This window comes from Corella eumyota, chromosome 4, assembly GCF_963082875.1.
Source record: "Corella eumyota chromosome 4, kaCorEumy4.1, whole genome shotgun sequence".
NCBI lineage: Eukaryota > Metazoa > Chordata > Ascidiacea > Phlebobranchia > Corellidae > Corella > Corella eumyota.
The window spans coordinates 821,673-849,671 of record NC_137493.1 but is presented as its reverse complement, the minus strand read 5'-3'; the positions used below and the strand labels follow the sequence as shown (position 1 = coordinate 849,671).

Below are 27,999 nucleotides of genomic sequence, written 5' to 3'. Positions count from 1 at the left end.
AAATTTTAAATATATTTAAAATGTCTGAATCGTTATGAAATAGTTTGAACAGCTGAGTCAAGGAATTACAAAGCATTTTTGGGAATTTCTGATTTTATTTTGTAACGAATTTTTCATTATTTTGTTATTTAACGAAAATTTAAACGAAGTTTAACATGCAAATTACATCAGCAGGTAACATAAAGATCTAATTTATTTATATTTATTGATTAGATGGTTATTAAATTGTTTTAAATATGTTTAAACGACGGTAGAAAATCGCAATAATTTACACGTGTTTTGTTGGTTGTTAAAACATGTTTAAAATTGTATTGTCGGTATTTTTGTTTTAATAACATGATAAATTTAAAGTTAAACATGTACACTTATATATATATTAAGATTGTTGTAAAAAATATAAATATTGCTAAAAATATCTCGATTTTTAATGTGGAAAGGCCGACTTTATAACCCAAACATAGAGTATGAGTAACATTTGTTACTATGACCCAGTCTTGAGTTGTCTTTGACAGTTTGGAATATTATAGATTATAATTACTTGAGCTGCTAAATAGGTGCTGGCTCAGCAGAAGTTCTTAACGCTTATGGCACCTTTACATCATAAGAGCAGTGGGAATCGAACCAAGATCTTATAAAGTAAAGCCAAGTGTTCTAACTACTAAAATCAAACCAAACTTAATTAAAAAATATTAAATGTTTTTAGCTGGTGTGATTTCATTACTGGATGAACAAGAAGATGAACTTAAAGTTTATGCCTTGAATCGATTGAACGATATCGTTCCTGAGTTCTGGCCTGAAATCTCTGATCATGTTGAGAAAATGTAAGCCAACTTTATTTTAATTCAATTTATTAAAGTTAGTGAATGAAGTCTTACTTTTTTTTTTTTTTTTTGTATATATCTTTAGGAGTTTATACCGTTTATAACACCTTACTCAAGGGCGCTACAGCATGAAATCAGTGGGGATTGAACCCACGACCTCATGTGTGGTGTAGCAAGTGTTCTTACCACTACACCACGCTGCCGGTTTACTTACTTGCTTGTTTTAAATCATAAAATTAATTTTTTTTTGTCACATTAAAATGATTTTTTTATTATTTTATTTTATAATCATTGTTGACCAAAATAAAAAAAGTTATATATATAGGCTATATTCTTTTTTAGGGTTTTATTATTCCGGAAAAAAATGGTGTATGTAATTTAACCAAAAATTAAACACTTTTAAATTGCTTTATAACATGAGGTTTTTGGTTCAACTCCCACTGCTTCTATGCTGTAGTGCCCTTAATTCAGAATAAAAAAATAGCAAAAAATATATAATTTATCTTTTAGTGAGGTTTTATATGAAGACGAGACGTTCCAACATCGAAAACTATCGGCGTTGTTGGCCTCAAAACTTTATTATTATCTTGGCTCATATGAGGACTCATTAAACTTTGCTTTATGTGCCGGAGATGCTTTCAATGTGAAGGAAAGCTCAGAATATGTGGTCACTACTATCTGTAAGTTGATTTTAATTATTTAGTTTTTAATGTTATGTTATGTATGCACCCATATGACTGAAATATTTGCTCTAATTAACATTTCCCTAAAAACTAAAATTCTGAAAATGACATTCATATATGCCTTTTTTATATACTTTTATACTCAACGTGGGAAAGTCGAATGCGCGACCTAAACATAAAGTAACATCAGTTACTCCGACCCAGTCTCAAGTTGCCTTTGGCAGTTTGGGATACTATAGATTATAATTGCCCGATAATTATGCTGCTGATTAAGTGTTGGCTCAACAGGAATTTATACCGTTTATAACACCCTTCTCAAGGGCGCTGCATCATAAGATCACTGGGGATTGAAACCAGGACCTCATGTGTGGTGTAGCAATGGTTCTTACCCTTACACCAAGCTGTTGGTTGAATTTACATCAATATTTTATGAGGGAACTAAAGTGGCATTTTTCAGTCTGGGTTAATAATCTGGGGTTAATAAAAACTGGCTTATTGTTTATAAAATAGCAATTACGACGGGCATATAGTTTTCAGTTAATTGTCTTTACAGTGAAGTGAATTTTGATATTATGGGAGTAAATTTTTACTATATGGGTTTGCTGTTTTTTATTGTTGTATTGAATATTTAAGGTTCTTCATGTGATAATTTTAAATTTGTTTTTTTTATGTGTGATATGCATGCAGGTTTTTTGTTTTATTTATGGCAAAAAAACTTTATAACAAACTTTAATTTTTATATTTTTAGGCAAATGCATCGACCATTACACAAAGTTACGCCAACAATCGGAAGATGCAAGTGCGGAAGGAGGAATGAAACCGGATGTTGATCTGAGGTTGGAGGACATCGTGAACCGGATGTTCACCAGTTGTTTGGAAGCGGGGCAATTTAAACAAGCTATTGGTATCGCCATAGAAACAAGAAGAATGGACGTCCTGGAGAAAGCGATTCGATTGACAGTAAGTTAAAAGATTTAACTATTTGCATGAACTTTAAAAATAATTAAATTAAAATAAATTCCGGTATTATCAAGATTAACAACAGAATAATTTATCTAACGAACAAAATTATATTTAACTTGATAAAATAATGCCAACAGTAACATCACTGTCTGAATAGTATTACTGAGAATAGCAAAACTAACATATTTATATTAAACCAAATTAATAAAAACTTAGTTTGATTTTGATCTTTTTGGCTGTTTTTTTATTCTATTTTATTTTGATATAGTGTCCAGTAAGTTATGGATATTATTTTTAAGATTATCTTAATTAGAAAGTTTGTTCTTAGATTTTTGTTGTCTTAATGTAAACATAATCTCCCTACATGGAAATTCACTATTCTACTTCTTGATATAAAACTAGTTTAAAGTTGCGCAAATATATGTTTGTTAGCAAATTTATTTCCATATACTTATTGAGAATCTGATTACTGGTTGATAATATTTTACACCAAATTTCGTGCATCAACAAACATGAAAATAAACAATTTACAATACATTTAATACACAAAAAAAAATTACAAAATTAAATAATTTAAAACATGCCAAAATTATTAAATATTTGAATATAAGTTTACAGTATAACACGACGTTGTCACAAACAATTTAAAACATTTTCTGAATACTTTTTGCACAGAAAAGGTGCACTGTAATTAATAGTATACAACATTGGTTCATTTACATTTAAGCATTTAATTTTTCTGGTTAACTTTGTATGTTTATTGCATGAGTATAAGTGCAACAACCATCAAGCCAAACATACTAAATATGTTGGCATGGCTCATTGGGGCATCATTACAGCTATCTATGAACATAATAATTGTTAGATTTTTAGTTTAAGTTTTTGTAAAGGAATCATTAGCATAAAAAACTAAAATTTAGGTTAAATTGAAATGTCTCATTATCAAGTGATTTTAGAAATATGGTTATAGTTATATGTCAGGTATGTAACCAAGTGACAGGTTATATTACCTAGCAAATTAGATTTTTGGAAGGTCGAATGCCCAACCTAAACATAGAGTAACATCAGTTACTCCAACCCAGTCTCAAGTTGCTTGTGGCGGTTTAGAATATTATATAGATTATAATTGCCCGATAATTATGCTGCTGTTAAGTGTTGGCTCAGAAGGAGTTCATACCGTATATAGTACCTTACTCAAGGGTGCTACAGCATGAGAGCAGTGGGGTTTGAACCCACGACTTCATGTGTGGTGTAGCAAGTGTTCTTACCACTACACTACGCTGCCGGTAAACTGTAGATTATAGCTTACTTGAAGCATAGAAGTTGTGGACTTCAGTTATTAAAAAACAATTAAAGCTTACCTATAATACAAGTTCTTCTGCATGTGATTGTTTGAGCCATAGTTGTACAGTTGTTAGCTTGAGATTCAACATTAGTACAACCTCGTTCGATAGCAGTAGTAGTTGTGCCAGCAGTTTCATCTAATAATGATGTAAGCAATGTTGGAAATACATAAAGGGTAGTAACATTTGGACACAAGATTTTAAAGAACAAAATTTAAGATTCTGTTAGACCTAAAATGTTACAGTCAGTGGGCAATTTTTTTTATTTAAAGTTTTTATGCATTTATGAGAGTAACACAGAAAATATACAATTAACAATAAATTTATGCTCTGAAAAAAAACTTAATTCATGATTTAAAACATGCCAGAATTAATAAATATTTATACATGATTTAGTATAACATGACATGGTCACTAAACCCAAACGACAAAAGCCATTTACTTTCAGTAGACTTTATTGATATTAAATATTACAAACTTGTAGTTGTGGCCGTTTCTACGAAGCAGAAATTATTGTTTTCTCCACAGTCTCGCACTAAACTTGTATCTCCCTGTTGTACATTAGCACAAGCAGTTCCTTGGTTCCCTTGCTGCCCAGTTGAACATTGAAAACATCTTATACCATCTGTACAAGTTAAAATTTAATTAATATGCGCCCAAAAACAATTTATTTATTTTTTTAAAACTTTTGAATTTGGCATCACCAAAAAGTTGTCTCGATTTTAAAGAGATATTTTCTAAAACAAAACTTGTAAATAGAGGATAAATTTCTTTAATTTCTAGACTATTTTTTATTTCATTTTTTAATAAAAAATCCAAAAAATTAGTCAGTACTTTAAAGACACATTTTTTGTTTTTTACGAGCTAACATAACAATAGTTTTAGTCTATTTTTTCACCAAAATATAAACTCTTTTATAATTATCATTTAAGTAAAATTTAAGTATACCAAATCTATTTTTACTCAACTATTCCTTACCTGAAAATGTTGCCAGAAATAGAAAAACAAAAACAGTGCAAACTAACTTCATAATTTCTTTTTTACTAAGTTTACTTAAAAAATAAACAAACCTATATTACTATAAAGAAAACAGTAGGATTAATATAATCCTCTATTATGTTAAGTTATCTATACGAAAACTTTAATAAAAGTTCTATAAGGAAGTTGTAAAGTTGCTGATTGGTCTTAAAATATAAGGAAGCTGTTGTAAAAACAATAAGGCTTTGTTCCTTCTATTATGACGAATAATTGGCAGGCATCCTGTTTTTAGTTTGCGGCGTTAACAAATTTAAATATCCCAAAAAAAATTTTTACTTTTTTTTTTTAAACACATTTTAAGAATGCATTAAAAAGTTTGGTTTTTAAATTTATTTTAGTGCCAATTTAAAACTTTTTGTTCTAACTTCACTATATCTTCTTTGTTTCTGTCCAATTGAAACAGTATAACTTCCTATAAAGCCTACATTTTATAACAGTATTAACTAACATTTTCTTTGGAAATAAAAAAGTTAGGACTAACTTTTGACGTATTTTTTATATGGTTCATTGAACTGGAAATGAAACTAAAATTTAATGAAATTCCACCAACTTAACGGCCTTATTAAAACTACGTCAAGCTGTTTCAAAACTTTTGTGTGCCCCAACTTGTTTTATTTACGTTTCTACAACAAACTAAATGAAGGTTGTTGAACTTCATTTATAAAATAAATGTAAGCAGTTTAAAATGAATTATATTTTACTTAACAATAACAAACTATAATAGGTTGTACTTAGTCAATTAGGATTAGGATTTTAATTAATTGTTTTAAATGCAATCAGTATTAGAGTCAATGGTTAATGACTTTAATTACATCCTATTAAACAATAACAAACTTAAACAGTATGTGCAGTACTTCGTCAATTAATTACATGTAAGGTCTATCTTTCATCTATTATTGAAACTGTTGGATCAATTATACTAAACGATTCTTTAAAAAACTCTCGCACTTTAAGGTCTTTACTAATTCTTAATAATTTTTTTTGTTTTTCACAGTTTTTTCTTATTTTTTCTTGTACTTTAAGGTCCTTGCTAATTCCCTGTTATACTTTAAAGTCCTAGCTAATTCTTTCTCATACTTTGGGGTCCTTGCTAATTCTCTTTTGTACTTTACAGTTCTTGCTTTTTTTTCAAAGTACCAGAAAGTACAAGAGGTTCAAACGGTTAATGTATTTTAATTTAATAATATTAAACATCTATAATATATATAAAGAACAACCATTCACTTTCATATTACCACCAAACTTTAACTTAAACTCTTTTTATTTTCAGCCAAACCTGAGCGAGGTTTTATCCTACTGCACCACCCTCTGCACCCGTTTGATCCAACATAAAGGGTTACGAGAGAGCATCCTCCGTCTTCTTGTTCGCCTCCACTCCAATCTGGATGCGGATGTCTCCTCTCAACCTGACTACATCAACATCTGTCAGTGTCTCATCTATCTCGATGATCCTGCATCTGTGTCCGACATCTTAAGGAAGCTGATAGGAGGGGATAGGGTAAGTTTGTGCGACGAATTAAAAAAATTTGAAGTTCAATTTAAGCCTGTTGATCTAATAAGTTTGCTATCTATATATAATGGAGCTTGTTGGTTGATTAAATTATATATTTGTGTATGTTTAGTTTAAAGATCTACAAAATAAATAAAACTGCTGTTTGTGGTCTGCGTGTTAATTATTGTGAGTGAATATTAGTTACAAATTGCGACAATTAAAATTTCAACTATAATTATTTATATCTAGATATTGACTAATAATAAAGAGTGTATAATTAAATGTCATTAAATCATCCTTTTTATTATTTAAAACAGATTTTAATTACACTTTAAAAGAGGTAATTTTAAACCTGAACTTTAGTAGTTTACTATAATTTCATTAACGCTTTGATATACTGATGTTTTCTTATAGGACCAAGTGTCGCTAGCATACCAGATAGCATTCGACCTCTATGACAGCGCAACTCAACATTTTCTATCAAATGTGATCCAAGCTCTCCAAACTGGAGCTAACTTGATTAAACCTGAGGTTAAAAGTGAGACTGGTGAACAACAAACTTCTGAAGAGGTATTTAGACTAATATTTATTTTATTTTTAAGATAGTTTTACAATATACTTATACTAAGTTATTCGTTTATTTTATTTTTGCTGCTTAATATTGTAGCCACCAGTGGTGCAAGAGAGTGAGGAAGAAAGCTCGTTAAAGAAGAAGGTTTTGTGTTTGTCCTCGATCCTGGATGGAGGGAAGAGCATTGAGCTTTATCTTCAGTTTCTCATCCGGAACAACCACTCCGATCTTCTAACTTTAAAGAACACAAAAGATCAAGTAACAAGATTTTTAAATTTTATTAATTTTTAAACAAAAATAATTTATCTTAAAAACTAAAGTTTGTCTTGTCAAGAAAATGCTTTTTAAGACTTTTAAGATATTTAAATAATTACTTTATTTAATTATTGTTATTTTAATCCAATTTATATATTTTTTGATAATACCTCCATTATTTAAACTGTTTGCTTTATTTTGAATCAATTTACTTTGATTCTAACTAAAAATTATTTTCAATTTTATGTATTTACTATCACTTTAAAGTTTTAAATTATTTATATTTGTTTAAACTTATTCAGGTTAGGAACTCAGTTTGTCATAATGCTTGTGTGATTGCCAATAGTTTCATGCACTGTGGAACCACCATCGATCAATTCCTGAGGTAATACTTTTAAAAACATAAACCTTAATAGGTTTAAAAATAAATTTCAATTGTGGATAATAAAATAAAGCCTACTTTTTTTGTATTAATTTATTTTCGTGGGAAGGTCAACTTCACGACTTAAACACAGAGTAACATCAGTTACTCCGATCCAGTCTCGAGTTGCCTGTGGCAGTTCGGGATATTATAGATTATAATTGCCCGATAATCAGGATACTGATTAAGTGCTGGCTTAGCAGGAGTTCATACTGTTTATAGCACCTTACTTAAGGGTGCTACAGCATGAGATCAGTGTGGATTGAACCCATGACCTCATATGGTGTAAGAAGTGTTTTTACCACTACACCACACTGCCGGTTTATGAGAGCAGCAGTTGTCATTAAAAGATATAAATAGACCTAAATAAATATAAAATATGACTTAAAATAATTATAAAATGTAACTTCAAGAACCTTAGGTAATTATTTAATTATTGATTTTATGACAGAGATAACTTGGATTGGTTAGCTCGTGCAACTAACTGGGCCAAATTTACGGCCACTGCAAGCTTGGGTGTAATCCATAATGGACATGAGAGGGTAAGTTAACAATATTGTTATATATTAACATATTTACTGATACGAAGTTATTTTAATAAACGCAGTAATGTAAGTTTTTTTTGTATATTGGATTTAAGTAGTTTTATTTTATAAATAATTAACATTGCAGTTATACTCCTAAAAATTGCTAAAAAAATTCATTAAAAATTTTTAATGAACTGAAAGCAATAAAATTAAACTTGATCTAACCTCCCCCTTTAATTTAGGATGCACTGAACCTGATGTCCACCTACTTACCTAAGGATAGTGTAGGGGGGAGTGCATACCAAGAAGGAGGGGGTCTGTATGCGATTGGACTTATACATGCAAATCATGGAAGTGTGAAAATAACTGATTATCTTCATACCCAACTCAGCAATGCTAATAATGAGGTTTGAATATGACTTTTGTTCTTGCTTTTTTTATGTTTTTTTTTTACTCCGACCCAGTCTCGAGTTGCCTGTGGCAGTTTGGGATATTATAGATTATTATTGCCCAATAATTAAGCTTCTGATTAAGTGCTGGCTCAGCAGGAGTTTATATAAGTGCTGGCTCAGCAGGAGTTTATAGCTGGCTCAGCAGGAGTTTTATATCGTTAATATCACCTTAAGGGGGCTACAGCATGAGAGAAGTAGGGATTTGATTGCCTGGGTTGAATTTGTAAAGCAGGATTTAAATTTGTGTTAATTTTTAAAGTTTTGATTATTTTTAGATAATTCGTCATGGTGGTTGCCTGGGTTTGGGTCTTTCTGCTATGGGTACAGCCAGCCAAGGTAAGAAATTTATTTAAACTAGTTGATAGCCTGGTTTTATGATTGACATTTTAATTGTTGTAATATGGTTGCAACTTTTAACTAATAGTTGTCTGAGATAATTTACCCATGTACCACAAATGGCAGTTTTATTTATTTTGTAGGTTTTAAATTGGACATATTTATATTTCACCATGCTCCACATTCTATAAAGATAGTTTAAAATGTTTTTATTACAATGTAGATATTTAAAAACCAACCTATTATGTATATTAACACTTACTAAATAGTAATTACATTTTTAATGTTTGAGTTACAAATCTATATTTCCAGATGTTTATGAATTACTGAAGAGCAACTTGTACCAAGATGATGCAATCACTGGGGAAGCTGCTGGACTGGCCATGGGACTGGTTATGTTGGGTAAATAGATGTGCCAGAATTTATAGAGTTTTATATTAACACTTATGTTAAAGAAAAATATTTTTAAAGTATTTTAAAATTTTTTTAAGTAGTTGTAAATTTTTTTTTTGATTGTGATTTTATTTTTTTTTTGAATAGGATCCAACTCTGAGCAGGCATTAGAAGATATGGTTTCCTATGCTCAAGAAACCCAGCATGAGAAAATCATCAGAGGATTGGCTGTCGGGATTGCTTTGGTGAGTACTTGGGGTACTGGGTTCAATTCTTGGCAGGGGCATTTTTTAAAGATTGATATTTTGAGCTTTATAATTCAAATATTTTAAAAAGATTTCAAATATTTATTTAATTAAAAGTTAATTAAAAGTTACATGGTTGAATATTAAATAAAATTAAGTTTTATAAAATATTAATTTCTATTTTTTTATTTTTCTTTTAACATTTAAATACTACAAGATAAACATTACTAACTAAGCCCCGCCCACAGGTGATGTATGGACGAATGGAGGAAGCCGATACTTTGATTGACAGCTTGATGAAGGACAAGGACCCAATATTAAGAAGATGTGCGATGTACACGATCGCGATGGCTTATGTTGGTTCAGGGAGCAATAAAGCGAACAGAAAACTACTTCATGTTGCTGTGAGTTAAATTTTGATAAATTTTTTAAAATTAAGATTTTTTTATTGTAAGAGCCTTTGTATTTAAATGTAGAAGAATTTTTTTATTTTATGTTGGTTTTTTCGCACATTAATAAAAGTAAATAATAAATACGATATACAATTAATATTACAACAATGCGACGGGAAAAGATGACAAAATTAATTTAATGATTTAAAACATGCCAAAAGTATTAATGTTTACATAAAGATTTTAAGTATGTTATGGCATGGTCACCAATATTATGGCACCAATATTGGTGACCATGCCATAGTATATTGTGTAAATATATTTTTATAACAAATTAACTTATTTAATTTTTTGTGTTAAGTAATTGGCTTTTTTTACATGACTCGATAAATATTTATATTCACATAATAATATTTATTTTTTTAATTAATATATTTTTTCACCACTAGGTGTCAGATGTGAACAATGATGTGAGGAGAGCTGCTGTAGAATCTCTCGGATTTATTTTGTTCAGGTAAGTTTGCATGTTATATATATTTTAACATTAATATATATACTGGGTTGAGTTACAATTCTAACACTTGTTGTTAGATTTTGTTAAGTCATTTATTAAAGGGTTTATTATTATTACAACTAGTTAATAACCTGTCCTACAATCAGAATTTTAGTATAATATGGTCACAACTCTCAACTAATATTTGGTTGTGATAATTTACCCAGCACACCACAAACAGCAGTTTTATTTTGCGTATAAATTGGACACGCATATATATCGTATATTAAGCTGTATTGTATATAGATTTATGGTACGGCTATATTAACAAAAATGCAAAGTTGTATGTTAAATTAATATCAGATAATATTTTTTAGCTAATTAGTTTCTAAGAAATATTTACAAATCTTGGTTAAATTTTTAAGAATATTTGAATTAAATTGATGACATAGCAAATCTAGATAAGTTTATTAAATTTTAATATCTTTTATCTCAGTTAAAATTAAATATAAATTAATAATATTTTGTACAAGTTAAAGTTATATTTACTCTTAATATTTACAAAATGGGATCGGTAATGTTTGAATAATTGACGCACGATTTATTCGAATTTCGGAGCCGTTGTTAAGTTTACGGTTAATGTTTGTTTGTTTTACTAAAGCAGAGTTATTGTAGACATCATAATATCCATTGTCAGCTGTTGATTATGACGTCATAACTTTCATTTATGTAGAATAACAGTTGTAACTTATTTTAACAATAGGATAAAAAATCAAATTTTTTGTAAAATTTAGTAAATATTTTAAAGATTAAATTAATAAAATTTAAATAATATTTGTATTTACATATTTTATTATATAAAATCAAGTATGAAAATATTAATAATTTAATTTACGTACTAACAATCTTTACTAATATATTTAAAACATAGTTATTAGTTTAACTAAGTGATGTTTAATTAACTTTTCACATTTTTTACTACTATATCATCTCCACTTAATATATTATGTAAACAGAGGTTTTAGATGTTAACTTGAAATATTTAAATGTTAGTTAAAATTATAAATTATTAAATAATATTTTTGTAAAAATATTTGGCAAATAAATTTTAAACATTTTTAAAAATACATTTGATATAATTTCATAGATATATTAAAAATTATTTTTAGTTTTTTTGTTTGGTGAGCTACTATTACTAAAAAGTGTTTACTTTATTTAAAAATTGCTTTTTATTATAATTGTTTCCATTTTCTAAACTCTGTTTATTTAATTTAATTTTTTTTTTGCTTTAATATCTCAACTAATTGTTAAATAAGATTTAAAGTTGTTTTTATTTTAAATCTAAATTTAAACTTCAAGTTCTGTGATGTCACAAATATGTCTGTGACGTCATCGATTGTTGGTTTAAGCCAGGATTTTAGAAATTTGTGATTTTTGAGGATTTTTCGAGGAATTTTTTTCTATTTTTAATCTTTTTGGTTAGATCCTAATATAAGAAAACTTTTATAAACTTTAATATTTTTATTAAACAAAAACATAAAAATGCTGACAAGTTACAGTAACATTAAATAAATAAAAATATTGTTGCACCTTAATTGTTATAATTACGTCATAATTAAGGAGTGATTCCCCTCGAAAGAAGCCCCCATCCCGCTATCAGTTCTCGAGAACGCTTCTTTTTTGTAACAACTCGACCCCGTCGTTATTAAATTAGTTGGCGGGGAATTCGAGCTCATTTTCCCGCTGATTTTTAAGTTTATTTTTGGGGTAAAATTTGGTTCTGTTACGTCATCATTTTTAAACACTACGCAGTTTGTGATGGTGACGTCACTGTCTATGACGTCATTGTCACGTGATATCACTTGATCTAAGCGATCGTTTAAAGATTGTTCAGAAGACCAAAGACTATCTTTTGAGGAGTCGTATGACGTAGATTGTCGTTTTGTGACGTCATCAACTACGTCATTAAGTTCGCGATCTTCCGAAATGATCGAAATAAAACGATTCTCGACTTTTTTGTTTGTGTTTACGTCATCGGCGGAATAATATCTTTTTCGTTTACAACCCTCACTCCGAGTAGGGCTGGTTGCTGTTTTTTGTGAAACGTGACTGGTGGCGTGCCACGTCAATCGCCATCGCTGATTTTTTAACACTGTGACGTCACAATTCTCGTTGAACTTTCGAGTTCGAATCCCGGTCGCGGACTTTACGTTTTCGATCCAATCGTCGCTAATTTGATCGACTACGTGACCTCGATTGTCATTGTTAAGAGCTTGTGACGTCATAGTTTGATGAATTGAGGGTTTTCGGCCGTGAATGGAGCCCCCTAGTGTCCGGTAAGAGGCGCCAGAGAGGTTGTTATGTTGACTGGAGTAAGATCGCTTGAAAGGTCGGGATTTGATTTCCCTGAATTGACCTTGAATCAACTTCTTGAAGGTCGAACGGAACTGACGACTGAACATGGTGTACACGCATGGGTTAACACCGGATGATACGTAACCAATCCACACGAACCTGGAATAAAAAAACGTAAAAAATTAAGGGGGTTTTTTAGGTTTTTTAATTTTAAAGAATTTTGGTTCTATAATTGCTGGAATTTTAATAGTTTTGAAGATTTTGTTTATTCAAGCCAGGTAGTTTTTTTTAGTTTATTTTTTATGTAATTTATAATAAAAACAAGGGTTTGATAGATTTTTAATATTTTTAAAATATTTGTCAGATCCAAAGATGTTTTAAGGGTTGGTGTTTACGTAGTTTAGTTTTTTGTTACTTTGACTCGACATTTTTGGGGAACTTTGATTTTTAATTCGCAGATTTATTAATTTTAAAATATTTCTTAAATCCAGGTAAATAGATTAGTTATTTTTGAGTTGAGTCTTTATGCAATTTATTAAATTAGTTTTTCTTAAACACAGGTACAAGGTTGTATTTTAGACAGAAAGTTGTAAAACATTGTTTTACAAATATTTAAATTATTTAAAGTTTTGCATCAGACGTTTTTAACATTTATTCGAAGTCCTTTTATCTGACCCTTGTTTAATTAGTGTCCATATATTAAGAATTAATTAATTAATTGTGTCCACTAATTTCTAATTTCTCTTCTTTTTGTTATTTTTAACTTTTCTTAAAACATCTTCGCCAACCAACCAACTGTGAACAAGTTAACACCTACCAAGGTGCATTGTTGTTATAATAAAGTGTTCTATGACGTCACAGTGGTGAAATAGTTAAATGTTTTGACAATTGTCGCATTCGTGGTTTATAGTTGCGTGACAGTGACGGATCACTGAGTTTACCACGTGACCTTGAAGCGTAATAAAAACCATGTCGAGTGACGTCACAATGAGCATTGTGTTACGTTTTAATGCAGAGTTTATGTTTTTGTGGTTTTGACGTTGAGATATTTTGGTAACTTTTTAGTTGGGTGTTTGAAGGGAGATAATATTTAATAAACAAAGGTATTGTGAAGGGTGATTTATTAGCAATATATTTGCAGTTTATTTGTTGTAATATAATCACAACTTACAACCTATTTTAATCTGTGCACCACAAACGGCAGTTTTATTTATTTTGCAGGCCTTTAAATTTGTCCCACATAGATATATAAATATATATATCCACTAGAATTTATTATATATAGATTTTTAAGGGACGAAAATGCAGTTTTTTGGTATATAAAAACGTGTTTAATTTTATTATTCTCCCATTACAAATGAAGTAAAATGTTATAGTTTTGTAACATTTTAGTGAAAGGAAAATTACAATTTTTGGCCATATAATACTAGCACTTATGTTTTTGTTTAATTTTGTTTTATTAATTATAAACTAAAAAGGGTGGAAGGTATGTGAACATTTAAGAAATCAACATTTTTTGACAATTAAATTTCTAACACTTTAAGTTTGTCCCCTATTTTCACTTATTACTAACAAAAAATAAACATTTAAGCTCACCAGTTCATTAATTCACCAACTAACTGTTGGTCACAAGTAGTACACAGTCGGCTCATGACATTTGTAACGAAGAAAGGGCACCAGAATACACAGAATAATACGAATATAAGACCGAGTACCTAGAATAAATATTGGTTGTTATATAAGTAGGGGGTTTAATAAAGATTTAATTGGTTTTGTGATTTTTGAAGTATTGGAGTTCTTGGGAATATAGTGAAGAGTGCTTAGGTTATATTCAACTTATTTTAAAGGTTTTAAATCGTTTTTTTTGTTAAGTTTTCGCAAATTAATAAATTTGAAAAAATTAACTATTACCAATATATTGATATGGTTAAAAAAATAAAATGGCAAAGTTAAAGTTTCTGAATTAAAACCAAAATTATTAAATATTAAAACATTATTTTACATTATAGTATCACATGGTCACCAAATTTAACTTAAACTTGTTTTTTTGATAATTTATTTATTTTTGTTTTGTTGCAAAGATATATTTTATTTATTGCAAAAGTTTGTTGAAATACCCAAAGGACAAAATTGTATTAAAACTTGAATAAGGATCTACTTTGTTTAAATTCAATAATTAACTTCATAAGAAGGTTAATAAGTTTATTCTAAGGTTAAATGCCAGAAAATTTATTTAAAACGTATTAAAGTTTCGTATTAAATTCAAGTAAGAAAGTTTGTTAAAATTTTGTTTTCAGTGTCAGTGAAAAATTTGTTTTTTTATTTATCTTATTCTCGATGTGGGAAAGTCGAATGCGCGACTTGAACATAAAGTAACATCAGTTACTCCGACCCAGTCTCGAGTTGCCTGTGGCAATTCGGAAAGTTATACAGATTATTATTGCCTGATAATTATACTGCTAATTAAGTGCTTACTCAGCAGGAGTTCATACCGTTCATAGCGCTACAACGTAAGAGCAGTGGGGAATGAACCCACAACCTTATGTGTGGTGTAGCAAGTGTTCTAACCACTACCCCACGCTGCTGGCATTTAGGCCAAAAGTAAAAGCTTGTTAAAAGTTTGTGTTTGGTCCTGGTTCTAGTATTTAATTTAAGGTTATAGTTAGTGGTTTAAATTACCAACCTTTGACGCTCGTTGTTCGTTATTGATACTTGCCATCGCTCGATTCTTAAAAGAAGTTGAAATCCTCCTTCCGGAAGTGCGGAATTTCCGCGGAAAAATATTTGTTTTCCGCTCTTTCCATTCCGCTTGTTTTTTACATTTACATCTAGTTATAAACAAAGTTTGTTAATTTTAAAGGTTTGTTATTGTGTTTAATTGTCTAATTATTAAAAATTGGTGTTTTTTTATCGATGGCTCAATTAGAATGGTTTTATAGTTGTATTTTTTTATATAAAAAAGGAATTTTTACCTTTTTTGTTTGTTGTTATCACTTAAATAATTCTCATCGTTTTTTTGTTGATTATTTCCAAGTTTTGTGATTCTTTGAAACGCTCGCACAAACCCCGGCGCAAACTTTTTATTCTGCCGCTTTTCGACGCTCCGTTCCTCGCAGATTTTACAATCGCTCCCGGTCTCGTTTCGCAACCTAATCGATCGATTTCGCGGCGTAAACATTGACATTGTGACGTCATCGTCATTCATTGTCGGCGAATCGTTTCGCTTTTGTGAATTCATAACCACGTGATCAGACTTAGGTTTAACTAACGGCGAATCGCAGTTTTCAGTCGTTTTAATTTTCCGTATTCCTTTACTACACAACGGTGAATACTTTGTCATTGGAACCATAATACTGGCCACCAAACGAGCCTGTTTCTGCAGGGTTCTTATAGTTAGAGTATACATGATAAACATGATGGTTAGGGGGAGAAAGAACGCGGCTAGAGACCCGTAGATTTGAAATTCTGCCACGTTAATTGCACACATGTTTTCATAAAAGATATTGTCACGGTTTTTAGCTCCTAATATGGGCAAGGGTAAGGCAATTCCTGTTAAAAAATAACAGAGTTTTAAGTTAGAATAAAACAGTGTTTTAACTTAGAAAAAAATTGCTAAAAATTGTGTTTTTTTCCCATAGTTTTGGCTTAAAATTGTTCAAATTATTTGGTTTAATAAGGGTAAATATATAGGTAATTGAACTTTGAATTATTTTGCCTTCAACTTGAGGTTAATAAGGAAATAATGATTTATTATTATCAATATTAAACCCTAACGCACTTTTAATGTTTTGAATTCATCAAATAATCAAAGAAATGTCAATAATTTATTTAAAAGGTTTTTTAAACAAAAACAGTCAGAAATTTAATCAAAAATTATTCATAGCTTTCATAAAATTTTCTTTCTGTTATATAGAGTTCTTAAATATTACAAAATTGGAGAAAAATGCAAAATTAAAACACTTTTTTGTGATGTTTAATTAAATAATAAAACATTTATTACCTAATTGCATTTTTTATTAATTAATTTTTTTGCTAAAAAAAATTCAAAAATTAAATAATTGTCATAACTTAAAAAAAAAAGTTTTTTTTCACATTAAAAAAAAAATTGAAATTTTTTTGCGAAGTTTAATTAAGAATTAAAAATAATTAACTAATTACCCAACGAAACCGCCCAGACCACAAATATCCTGGTAGCCACCCTTTTAGACATCGCCGACCTCGAGTCCCCACTTAACCTAATTCCCGCCAATTTATTTCCATTCCCTCGGTGTTGAAATGGACGTGCCAACGCCAAGTATCTATCCAACGATATCATGCACAGATGTAAAATAGATGATGTACTGAATAAGACATCCAACATAACCCAAACCCCACAAAACATTTCGCTCAACGGCCATTCATAATCTGAAAATCAACCAAAAATATATTCAGAAAAAATATTTAAAATTTTGGCTTTTTGGTATAATATATATATAGGTATTTTAGTTGATTTTTAAGGTTTTTTTCTTATCAGTTTTCTACCATTAAGTACATAGTTTCATCTCTATATAAAAATAGATATTTTACTTTTAAAAAGTTACTCTATTTTCAAGATTTAAAATAACATTTATAAAAGAACTGATCTCTTATTAAAATTATGTTTTTTTAAAAGCATATTTGTTAATATGTCGAGGATATTTATGTAACATCAAAATACATTTTATAACACTTGTATTTACTTAACGTTAAGTTTATTTAGTCTGTAGTTAATATTTAAACAAAATCTTCGAATTCAACCCCGTCTTAATCTTCTAAAATTACTGAATGACTAATTTTGTCAACTCCAAACTAGGTGAAACAAATTGAAAATGCATGAAACTTTAGAGTTGACGGTTTCCTTGGTTTTAGGTTCGCAAAATTAAACACAATTCTCAACACTACCTGACATTTAACTAAAATAAGATTAACTTGTTTTAGATATTTTGTAGAACACGATCTCATACGCCCCTGTCTTAAGATATGATTGTTAATATAACAATCGGTTGATTATTATAAATAAAAGTCGTTTGTTACCGCATATAAGATCTTGACTTTGCAAATCGTGATAAGACAATGTGATGTTGTTTAAGATAATATTTAAGTTATTATGGCAGGTTTTAACTGACTAGACAAATTTAAAACTCTTGCTATTTTTGGTTTTATTTTGAATTATCGTAAACAACTCGATTTTAAAGATTTTTTGGTAAAAATTTGTGCAAAATTTAAAGTTTTTTTTAAATATATCTTTTATTAACTTAAAAAATTGTTTTAAATATTTTTAAAAACGTGATTTTCTCACGTACTTAGTGGTTGCCCGCTACAATGTTAAATTCTATTAAAATTTTTATTTTTAAACAACTTGAGAAAGTTTAAAGTTTATTTTTGTTATTATAAGTCAAGTTGTTTTTATATTTGTTTTAATTTTTCCCCGATTTTAAATTTCTTTCATCTTTCTCAAATATCTCACTTGTCGAGTACAAAGTTTATTCTGCAGCTTTGTTCCGTGTTTGTGACGTCATAGTCGAATAAATTCGATGTTTTAACCGAATTAAATCGATCTTAGAGTTTGAGTTATTTTTAGATTTATTTTAAACAAGATTTAGATTTAATTTCTAGACTTAACTTTAATTGTTAAAACACAAAATTGATTTCTAAACTCAATAAATTCCCTAAATTTTAAATAAATTTTATCTTTTTTATATTAGTTTAACAAAGATTTTATTTATTTTGTGGAATTTTAAAGATTTTTATTTAAATATTATGTTTAAAAATAGAATAACCTTTTTAAAAATGTTTTATTTTGAACATTAATTATTCAGTTTAATGAATTTTCATTTATTTTTAGTAAAAATAAAAAACTTAGGTTTTTGTTGAATAGACTTAAATGTTATTAGTTTAAATTTGTATTGTAAGTAGGTTTAAATATAGTTTATGGCCACATTTAAACAGGTAATTGGTTGTTTAACAATACAATAATATTTTGGGTTTTCAGGTGGTTTAAATTTTTAATAAAAGACCTTTTTGCTTTCATTTTTGATGAAAAAAATTCTACATTTGATTTGCGAGAATTTAAAAGTTTATTTTTGGGTAAAAGTTTAAATTTTTTTTAATTTTTTTTAAAATGTTGTTGACTTACTGTTAATGATCATGATAAGACTGGGTGGCATGACTGTTAGTGCCACTAATAAATCTGCCACGGCCAGAGACGTCAGAAAATAATTTGTGGCACTTTGTAATTTCTGATCCAAACAAACAGCAGTTATGACTAATATGTTGCCCGTGGCAACAAGAAATATGATTGGAACAATTAGGATTGCCAAATAACTTCGATTTATTCCTAAAAAAATAATTTTAAATTCGAAAATTAAGTAAAAAAAATTTGTTATTTTTTTGTAGCTATATTAACACAATCTTTGTTATTATATTAAGATAACAGATTGTTGGTAAGCTTACCGTTATATTCATTTAAAATTGTCGAATTCACAAATAATAATTCATCCAAGTTAGTTGTATTTTCCTCGATTTTATAAATATCCATTTTAATAAAGTTTTCCTAAAAAAACTCTGCGATTTTAAACATATTTTAATTTGACTAAACTGTCGAAATATTTATATAACATCTGTTCTGGATTTAATTCACTTTAAATTCTCGACCAAAATGCTCTTGACTTTAAACCATTGAACTTATACCACTTTAAAACTAACTAACTTAAACCTTAACCCTTTAACATTATACAAACAATATCACAATGCATTTTGGCTATTATACATGCCCTTGTTAGTGAGAGAGTTAAGCGTGGCTTAGCTAGCGCACTAGACGCTGTGGTACGTTGAAATGAAAATGATCGAGTACGAATGAACGTGTTTGGGTTAGTGGGAAAAAGGCGGGGTCACGTGACCTGATAGTTGTGACTTTTCGGCTGCGAATGTTTTGAAAATCGGGTTTTTGAAATTTGATTTTTTTGACTTCCTATTTTTAAAGTTTTGGGTTTGGTGACCATGCCTTAATATGCTATAAAATCTTTATGTAAACATTAATACTTTTGGCATGTTTTAAATCATTAAATTGATTTTGTCATTTTTTTTTGTCGCATTGTTGTAATATTAATTGTATATCGTATTTATTATTTACTTTTATCAATGTGCGAAAAAACCTAAATAAATAAATAAATAAAAAAAGTAAAATTATTTTTTACACCTATGTTTTTGTATTGATTTTTTGAATGGTTGTAATTCTTTTTTAATTGACGGATTTATAGGTTCAGCTTATACCATAAACATGTTAAATTGTAATAATAATGTTCTACTACGGATAACATGTCATAAAACAAATCAAATATTTATAAAAATAATTATGAATAATAATCTATTTACATATTGTATGTATAAATGTGGTATTTGTTTATTAATATTTAATTAAGCAAACACTAATTGAAAATAAATAAAAACATGTTTTTATTGAAATCAGAGAAGCATTAAAATTTGTTGTGGTTCCAGTGGTTTTGATATAAATTTTTATTTTTTTTATTTTTATACTGAATTAAAATTTGATATTTTATATAATCTGTATACTAATATTAAATTTAGTCGTTGTAGCATAATTGGGGGTAATTTTGATGACTCAAACTCTAATATCTTGGGAGTTTTTTTATTATGAATAGAATGTTGTTAAAATTCCTTGTTTTGCAAAATCTTATTTTTGTTTTATTAAAATAATAAATTTTTGTTTTATTAAAATAATAATATAATAAACTCTAAACTGTCTTTTAAATTCATAATTTTCACTAATTAATTTTCTTTCATTAATAATTTAAAAGATTATTTTATTTTCAAAATAACATTTTTATTTTATTTTAAATATTTTAAATAATTTTATTTTGTTTTCACTTTTACTAAATAACAATTAATCTTAATTCTTTTAATTTACGCGTGACGTAATCATAAATATCATGACGTCATTAATTCCCTGTAGATTTAATTCCAATTTATTTTAATTTGTATTTTTTCTCTGCTGCAGTTTTTGCTTTGCAAGATCAATTTCAAATTTCAAAAAGAAAATTTTGTTTTTCTAAATTATTTCGCTTATGTAAACACTTATTACCTATGACGAAACAATGGAAGCATTGTTTACGTTAACTTGTTGTTGTTATGACGTCATTGTGTATTAGTAACGCTATATTGGTTGTTATAAGTTAATGCTTTGATGTCATAATGTAATTGGTAATAAATAATAAGAAGCATTGTGACGTAATGCTTTAACGTTTAATTAACCTTTTTAATTAATTAATTGATTTATTTTTTGGTTAATTTTTAGGTAAAATTCTTTTTAAATTTTGGAAAATATTTTAAAATAAAAATAAAAAATCGACTCTGATGGGACTCGAACCCACAGTCTTCAGCTCCGGAGGCTGACGCCTTATCCATTAGGCCACAGAGTCGCACCGCACATAGCGACAAGATCGCGCTTTTAAGCGGGGACGGGTCGTTGTTTTGGGAATAAAATTAAGGAATTTAACAGAACAATCGATTTTAGGGGAAATTTGCCTTAAATTTAAATTTTTTTTGCTAATTAATTAATTTTTTGCTGATTAAATTCATTTTGAATTTGATTTTAGGCAAAAAATGTCCCAAAATTTTATTTTATAATTTATAAATTTTTTTTTGTTAATTAAAACCATATTGAATTTGTAGAACACCCGAACAATGCCCCAGTGTTGTTTCATTGTTATCGGAGAGTTACAACCCCCATGTAAGGTATGGGGCTGCTATGGCGTTGGGGATTTCCTGCGCAGGGACCGGAAATAAGGTAAAATTTTAACTTTTTTAAAATATCAAAAACCCATTTTTTCTGTAATTATTTTCAATGTTATTATTCATTTAAAGTTATATAAAGTTGTGTTTATTTTTATATATTTTTATCCTCGATGTGGGAAGGTCGATCGCGCGACTTAAACATAAAGTAACAACTGTTACCCCGACCCAGTCTTGAGTTGCCTGTGGCAGTTTGGGATATTATGGATTATAATTGCCAAATATTAAAAAAAAAAAAAAAAAATATATATATGCTACTGATAAGGTATTGGCTTAGCAGGAGTTAATACCATTTACAAGTTTTAAATTTAAATTTCGTGGAAAACTTTTCCAGGATGCTTTAAGTTTGTTGGAACCCCTCACGAGCGATTCTGTAAACTACGTCCGGCAGGGGGCGCTCATTGCATCCGCTATGATTTTAATCCAATACACAGAAGCTGCTTGTCCTAAGGTAAGTGTGACGTCACTTATAAGTTTAAGTGACGTCAACAAATGCAGGTTATATTAATATTTTATTTACCAATCTTTGACGTCCACAAGGCCTATTCTGACGTCATAATATTATTTTTAAGTTTGGTATTTCTAGAATCTAAGAAAATATTTACATAGAAATGCTTTATTGCAAAACAATCGATTTTTATGACGTAATTAGGAGCATTTAAAGTAAATTGTTCGTAACAGTTGAGATTTAAAAATTAAGTCGTGAAATTGATTGAGCATAGTCGAACATTTAATGAAGTCATCAATCAAACTTTAATTGAAAAGTAAATTGATGGAAGATTCGCTTGTTCAAATATTTTCGAAAATCTTTTGTGAAATTCTTATCCTGTATTTAAACAAATAAATAATAGGGTTATTATGTAACTTATAACAATATTAAAATGTTTATTAAACCATCGGCAAATGTAAATTTAAAAAAATTGTTAAATCGAATTTTTAAATAAAATGTTTTTTCTAAAATAATTTAACTTATTTAGGAAATCGTTAAAATTATTCACTTGAGATATTTTGTTAATTTTTACGAGTAAACCTTTATTAAAATCTAATTTTATCAACTTTGATTGAATTTAACTTTTATAAAACGCTAAATTTAAAAAACAGAATCTGATTTTTAAAATTAATACAGAAAAAAATTGAAATATTTAACACAAAAACTTTAGTTAAATTTGTTAAATTTATTTACGGACATCAGATTTTTACAATGAAAATAGAAAAAAAAGTAGGAAAAACAAAACTTTCTTTAAATCGTTTTTAAACTCTCTTAAGTTATTTTTAAATACTTAAGTATTTACTCAAGAGATATCAACTTTAAAACTTAAGTAAACTCTCACTAAAAACCCCCTCTTATAACTTCCGTTCTACTATTGTTACATCACCACAACAATAACGTTACTATGGTGACGTCATTAAAAACCCTATGACGTCATAGATAAGCTCGTGGGATCGCGACAATTGTCGTATTACCCACGCGTCGTCGTTTAACTCTTTCACAACAAAGTGGCTCGATATTAAGCTTGTTTGTATTAGTTTTGTGGCCACGTGGTCGGTATAAGGTTACAAGAGCCACTTTAGGGGCTGATTCATTTTTCCTTTGTGATTTTTTGTTGATTTTAACCAAAACTTTGATGTTTTAGATTTCTTATTTTTTAATCATTAATTAACAAATTGTTTTAATTGTAAGAAATTATTTTTTTTTTAATTTCTTAAAATTTTAACTTTTTATTTCAGGTGAAAACCTTCAAGGAATTATACAGGAAAGTAATCAACGATAAACATGAAGATGTCATGGCTAAATACGGAGCTGTACTTGCACAAGGGATCATTGATGCAGGTATCTATGACGTCATAATAAAACCCTTTATCACGTCATAAATTTTAAGTAAATTATTTTCAAGAAAAAAATCTTTTTTTTCATTAAAGATTTTTTTGTTAAAGGTGGACGTAATGTGACGTTGACAATGCAATCGCGAACTGGTCACGTGAACATGTCGTCAGTGGTCGGAATGTTGGTCTTCTGTCAGTTCTGGTTTTGGTTCCCACTTGCTCATTTCTTGTCCTTGACTTTCACTCCATCTGCTGTGATCGGACTCAACCACAACTTGGAGGTACGAATATTTGAACACTAGAGGGGGCAATTTTTTTTTTAATATTTTAGTTTGTTTAAAACATCGGGTCATAATCTTATAGTAGTAGTATGCAGGTGCATAAAATCGAGTTACGAGCCAAAATGTTTGGGGTTCGAGCCGCACCATTGCCACACTATTTATCCTTAAACCAGATGTTTATGGATAGCTTAAACACGTCACAATAGCACAACCTTTCTTTAATAAAATATACAAAACGTAATAAAAAACGCTAACTTCGTTTTAAAAAGCTTTTGAAGGCAGCATTGTGAAGTATTTCACAAGTGTAACCTATAATTAAAACATTGTTTTATTTACAAACTTAAAATAAAAATTAACTTTTATTTTTGGATTAAATTATCAGATGCCGAAAATCGAATTTCGGTCAAACGCCAAACCGAGCACATATGCTTACCCTGCTCCCTTGGCCGAAAAGAAAGGACGAGAAACCGAAAAAGTGGAGACAGCTGTTCTGAGTACAACAGCGAAGGCTAAAGCAAAGGAGATCAAGAAGGAGCGGAGGAAGACTTCCTCCACTTCCACAACAAGACCTAGCTCCACCTCGGAGGAGAAGATGGAGGTCGCAGAATCAAAGGTCGGGAAATTTTATTAAAAATTACAAATTGATGCTCTTTGGTGTACTGGTCATGGCATCGGACTGAAGGCGAAAGGTTTTGGGTTTAATTCTCACCAATGTCACACTATTTGCCCTTGAATCCGGCGTTTACCAATAGCTTAAACGCGTTATAAATGACACATTTTTCAAGGGCCGAAAGGTTTCGCGTTCGAGCCGCACCAAAACCACATTATTTGCCCTTGAGTCCGGCGTTTATAGATAGCTTAAATACACCAAAAGGTTTCGGGTTCGAGCCGCACCAATGTCACACTTTTTGTCCTTGAGTCCGGCGTTTATAGATAGCTTAAATACACCAAAAAGTTTCGGGGTCGAACCGCACTAATGCCACACTATTTGCCCTTAAGCCAGGTGTTTACAGATAGCTTAAACACGTCATGAATAACCAATTTTTTAAGAGCCGCAAGGTTTTGGGTTCAAGCCTTACCAAAACCACACTATTTACCTATGACCCTGGCGCTTACAGACAGCTTAAACACGTCACAACAGCACACTCTTCCCAATAAAATATAAAACTGAAACCTTAAATTTAAATTTTGTTTTTAAGCCAATCTTGTAGCTCAATATGAAATTGTAAATTTTTCTTTATTTTTAGGATGATTTGAAAAGTGAACCCAGCAAAGATTCGGTTAAAGTTGAAGCAATGGAAACAGAACAAGTATTTTGTCTTCATAATTAATCTCTTAAAACGATTAATATTTAATTATTTAAAAATAACTGTCTAAAAATTTTTGCTCAAATTTTCCCTTCAGTCCACAAAAGAGAAGGAGCCAGAAAAAGAGAAGAAGGAAGAAAAGAAAGAAGAGAAGAAGGAGGAATCGTTTGAGATGCTCAGTAACCCGTGTCGAGCGATCCCGCCTCAACTGAAAGTGGTTACAATGCCGGATAATAGCAGATATATTCCTCTTAAACCGGTTCGTTGTTGTTTATTTATTAGTAAATGTTCCAATTTATTGTTTTTATTTTAATTGTGTTTTTATTTTGACGTAGATATCACGTGGTGGAATTATTTTGTTGAAAGATCGGAAAACGGACGAACCAGAAGAAATACTGGAACCGGTTTTAGGTAAGGGGATTTCCCAATTTTCACTCTGTTTTTTTTTGATTTTTTTTTTAATTTTTTTTTCGTTTTTTTTTTAATTTTTTGAACTTTTTGTAGCTGGAGGACCAAAAAAAGAGGAAGCTAGTGATGAAAATGAACCCGATCCTCCAGAGCCATTCGAATATATTGAATAAAATCTCCTTAAAATTGAAGTTTTCTGAGTTCAAGAATTTTTGCTAAAGTTCGACTTGCTTGTATAGCTTAAATATCAACAAAATATTTGGTTTTTGTGTTTTAGTGTTCAAAGTTCAGTGTAAATACAAAGAAAATAACAACAAATCAATCAAATTAAATGATAATAAAAGAGTAAAACGGTATACAAAACAATATAAACTTATTTTTAGAATTTATTTTGTATTTACTTCATTTAAACGTTTGATTTTATACAAGAATAAGTACGGTATATACACATTTTACATTTACTCTAACCAGACACAATTTAAAACTTAAAATAATGGTTTTATATTTAAAATATCAGTAGTTTTTTTCACATAATGAACTTAATCGTATGAATCTAACCCGTATATCTACAAGTAAGAGTAACAATATTACTTAAAACTTTTACAATAAAACATTTAATGTCCAAGTTTTTGGCTATTTTTATAAGTTAGTTCTGCATTTACGTGCTTGGTTAACCCGAGCCGCTGTACTCCATATCGCTCAATCGCGACATCACTAAAGATTCAAGCCTGCTTAGTCGAGAAGACACATCGCGATATGTTGACTCCAGTCTTCGAATGCTGGAATAAAAATCCCTACTGATGTCGCCCTTGATTTGATATGATGACCAAGGCCGACTATGCGGATATGATGGCCGAGGCCGACTATACGCCGTAGCGACTTCGGTTCCGGGTTCTCCCTTGATTCCTTGTTCTCCTTTAATTCCGGGTTCACCCTTAATACTTGAACCGGGAGGGCCCATCTTCCCCGGAGCTCCTTGGCTCCCTTTAGTGGCGGAACTTTGTGAAGTGATGACGTCACCTCTCGGAGAACAAGAGAACGAAACTTGTTGAAACGAATCGACTTTTTCCAGAACTACGCTAACTGCAAGCAGAATAATTATAAATCCAACTTTTCCCATTTTTTATTTTGACTGAATTGTAAGCTACTAAAATTTGTAATGAATTCGTTCAACAAATTGTTGATGTTTATAAATTAAAGTTACCTTTTTCTATTGAAAACAAAACCAATCGTTCGAAATAATTTGACGCCGTTGTTCTGTTGGATTCTTTCCTTTCTAGTTATTTACAGCATTATTGACAACGATTCATGCAGAGTTTGCGGTTTATTTTTGACAAACTCAATTTAAAATGTTTATAAATTGCTTTTTTTAAAGTCGAGCTTTGAACTTTTTATTGGAAAACAAGTTCGTGTTATTTCAGTTCAAGTCATTTAAATTTTAAAGCAACTTTTACTCAGGTATTTCTATTTATGTTTTTTGTATATATCTTTATCCTCGATGTGGGGAAGTCGACTTTACGATCTAAACATAAAGTAACATCAGTTACTCCGACCCAGTCTCGAGTTGCCTGTGGCAGTTTGGGATATTATAGAGATTATAATTGCTCGATAATTAAGTTGTTGATTAAGTGCTGGCTCAGCAGGAGTTCATACCGTTTATAGCGCCTTACTCAAGGGCGCTACAGCATGAGATCAGTGGGGGTTGAACCCACGACCTCATATGTTATGTATTTAGTTTATCTTCGATTTGGAATAAGTGACTTTGCAACCTAAATGGATTGTGATTGTATGCTAGACTGAATTATTTATATTAATATAAAAACAACTTTAATTTATTTACAATTCATTTTTATTTGACATACAAAAAATTACAAAATTTGAGCGAAAATATTTTAAGATTTTCTTCTTAACCTATGCACTCGTTTCTTTAGCTTCGAAATCTCCGATTCAAGTTCATTGACCTCTTCGTTGATACCCAGGGAATCCCCCCATAATCCAGGTAACCCCACTTCGCCTTGACCCCCTTTAACGCCTTTTAACCCATCTAAACCATTGACCCCGTGATCACCTCGTTCTCCCCGTTCCGGCCCCCTTATAAGCTTAACCCACTTTGGGTCCATAAGTCGAATATCTCCTTGGTCCCCTTTTTCACCCGGCTCCCCATCAAGTCCGGGTAATCCCTGATACCCGGAATTCCCCTTTTCACCCTTTACTCCAAACTGGTGGCTATATGGGCGGTAGCTGATGTAGGGGGCGATTTCGTCACCGGAAACCCCTTTCTGCCCTTGTGCCCCAGGAAGACCCGGGAAACCGGTTATTCCCCTGTCACCTTTGGGTCCGACGATTTTTTCGATAGTTGGTTTGTTGAAGTTTGTCTCCACCTTGCGGTCGCACTTTAATTTCAAGTGATCGTCGCCGAAGACCGAGTTTAATGACGTCATCAGAACAAACATGACGTAAATAGTAAACTTCATTTTTCTTGACCAATTTAATTATATTTTTTGTAGTTCAAAAAAGCTTTAAAATAAAATAAAATCCGCTTTACCCCCTGCACAACTTCTGGTTAAAGT

The 27,999-nt window shown here is 29.9% G+C and overlaps 3 protein-coding genes and 1 non-coding gene across 4 annotated transcripts; 1 reads left to right on the top strand and 3 right to left on the bottom strand.

The window, feature by feature from the left end:
• Positions 1–50: 50 nt before the first annotated feature.
• Positions 51–26,014, top strand: LOC145751677 (26S proteasome non-ATPase regulatory subunit 1-like). Its single transcript, XM_082567875.1, has 24 exons — positions 51–174; positions 704–821; positions 1,332–1,501; positions 2,253–2,464; positions 6,119–6,346; positions 6,755–6,910; positions 7,008–7,169; positions 7,469–7,551; positions 8,039–8,129; positions 8,357–8,521; positions 8,842–8,902; positions 9,215–9,304; positions 9,443–9,540; positions 9,789–9,944; positions 10,382–10,446; positions 21,490–21,604; positions 21,944–22,060; positions 23,338–23,440; positions 23,545–23,714; positions 24,097–24,327; positions 24,962–25,024; positions 25,119–25,280; positions 25,357–25,432; positions 25,526–26,014. The coding sequence occupies exons 1-24, from the start codon at positions 156–158 to the stop codon at positions 25,600–25,602; spliced, it is 2,988 nt and encodes a 995-aa protein (XP_082424001.1). The 5' UTR covers positions 51–155; the 3' UTR covers positions 25,603–26,014.
• On the bottom strand, positions 2,894–4,929 carry LOC145751678 (uncharacterized). The gene is made up of 4 exons (XM_082567876.1): positions 4,789–4,929; positions 4,289–4,435; positions 3,829–3,948; positions 2,894–3,310 (listed from the first exon to the last, which is right to left on the bottom strand). The coding sequence occupies exons 1-4, from the start codon at positions 4,838–4,840 to the stop codon at positions 3,225–3,227; spliced, it is 405 nt and encodes a 134-aa protein (XP_082424002.1). The 5' UTR covers positions 4,841–4,929; the 3' UTR covers positions 2,894–3,224.
• LOC145750006 (5-hydroxytryptamine receptor 2B-like) lies at positions 11,938–19,391 on the bottom strand. Its single transcript, XM_082565912.1, has 7 exons — positions 19,252–19,391; positions 18,935–19,135; positions 16,939–17,184; positions 15,753–16,329; positions 15,464–15,608; positions 14,377–14,495; positions 11,938–12,939 (listed from the first exon to the last, which is right to left on the bottom strand). The coding sequence occupies exons 1-7, from the start codon at positions 19,334–19,336 to the stop codon at positions 12,030–12,032; spliced, it is 2,283 nt and encodes a 760-aa protein (XP_082422038.1). The 5' UTR covers positions 19,337–19,391; the 3' UTR covers positions 11,938–12,029.
• Trnar-ccg (transfer RNA arginine (anticodon CCG)) lies at positions 21,164–21,236 on the bottom strand. Its single transcript has one exon. It is a non-coding gene; the product is annotated as a tRNA-Arg (tRNA).
• Positions 26,015–27,999: the final 1,985 nt, after the last annotated feature.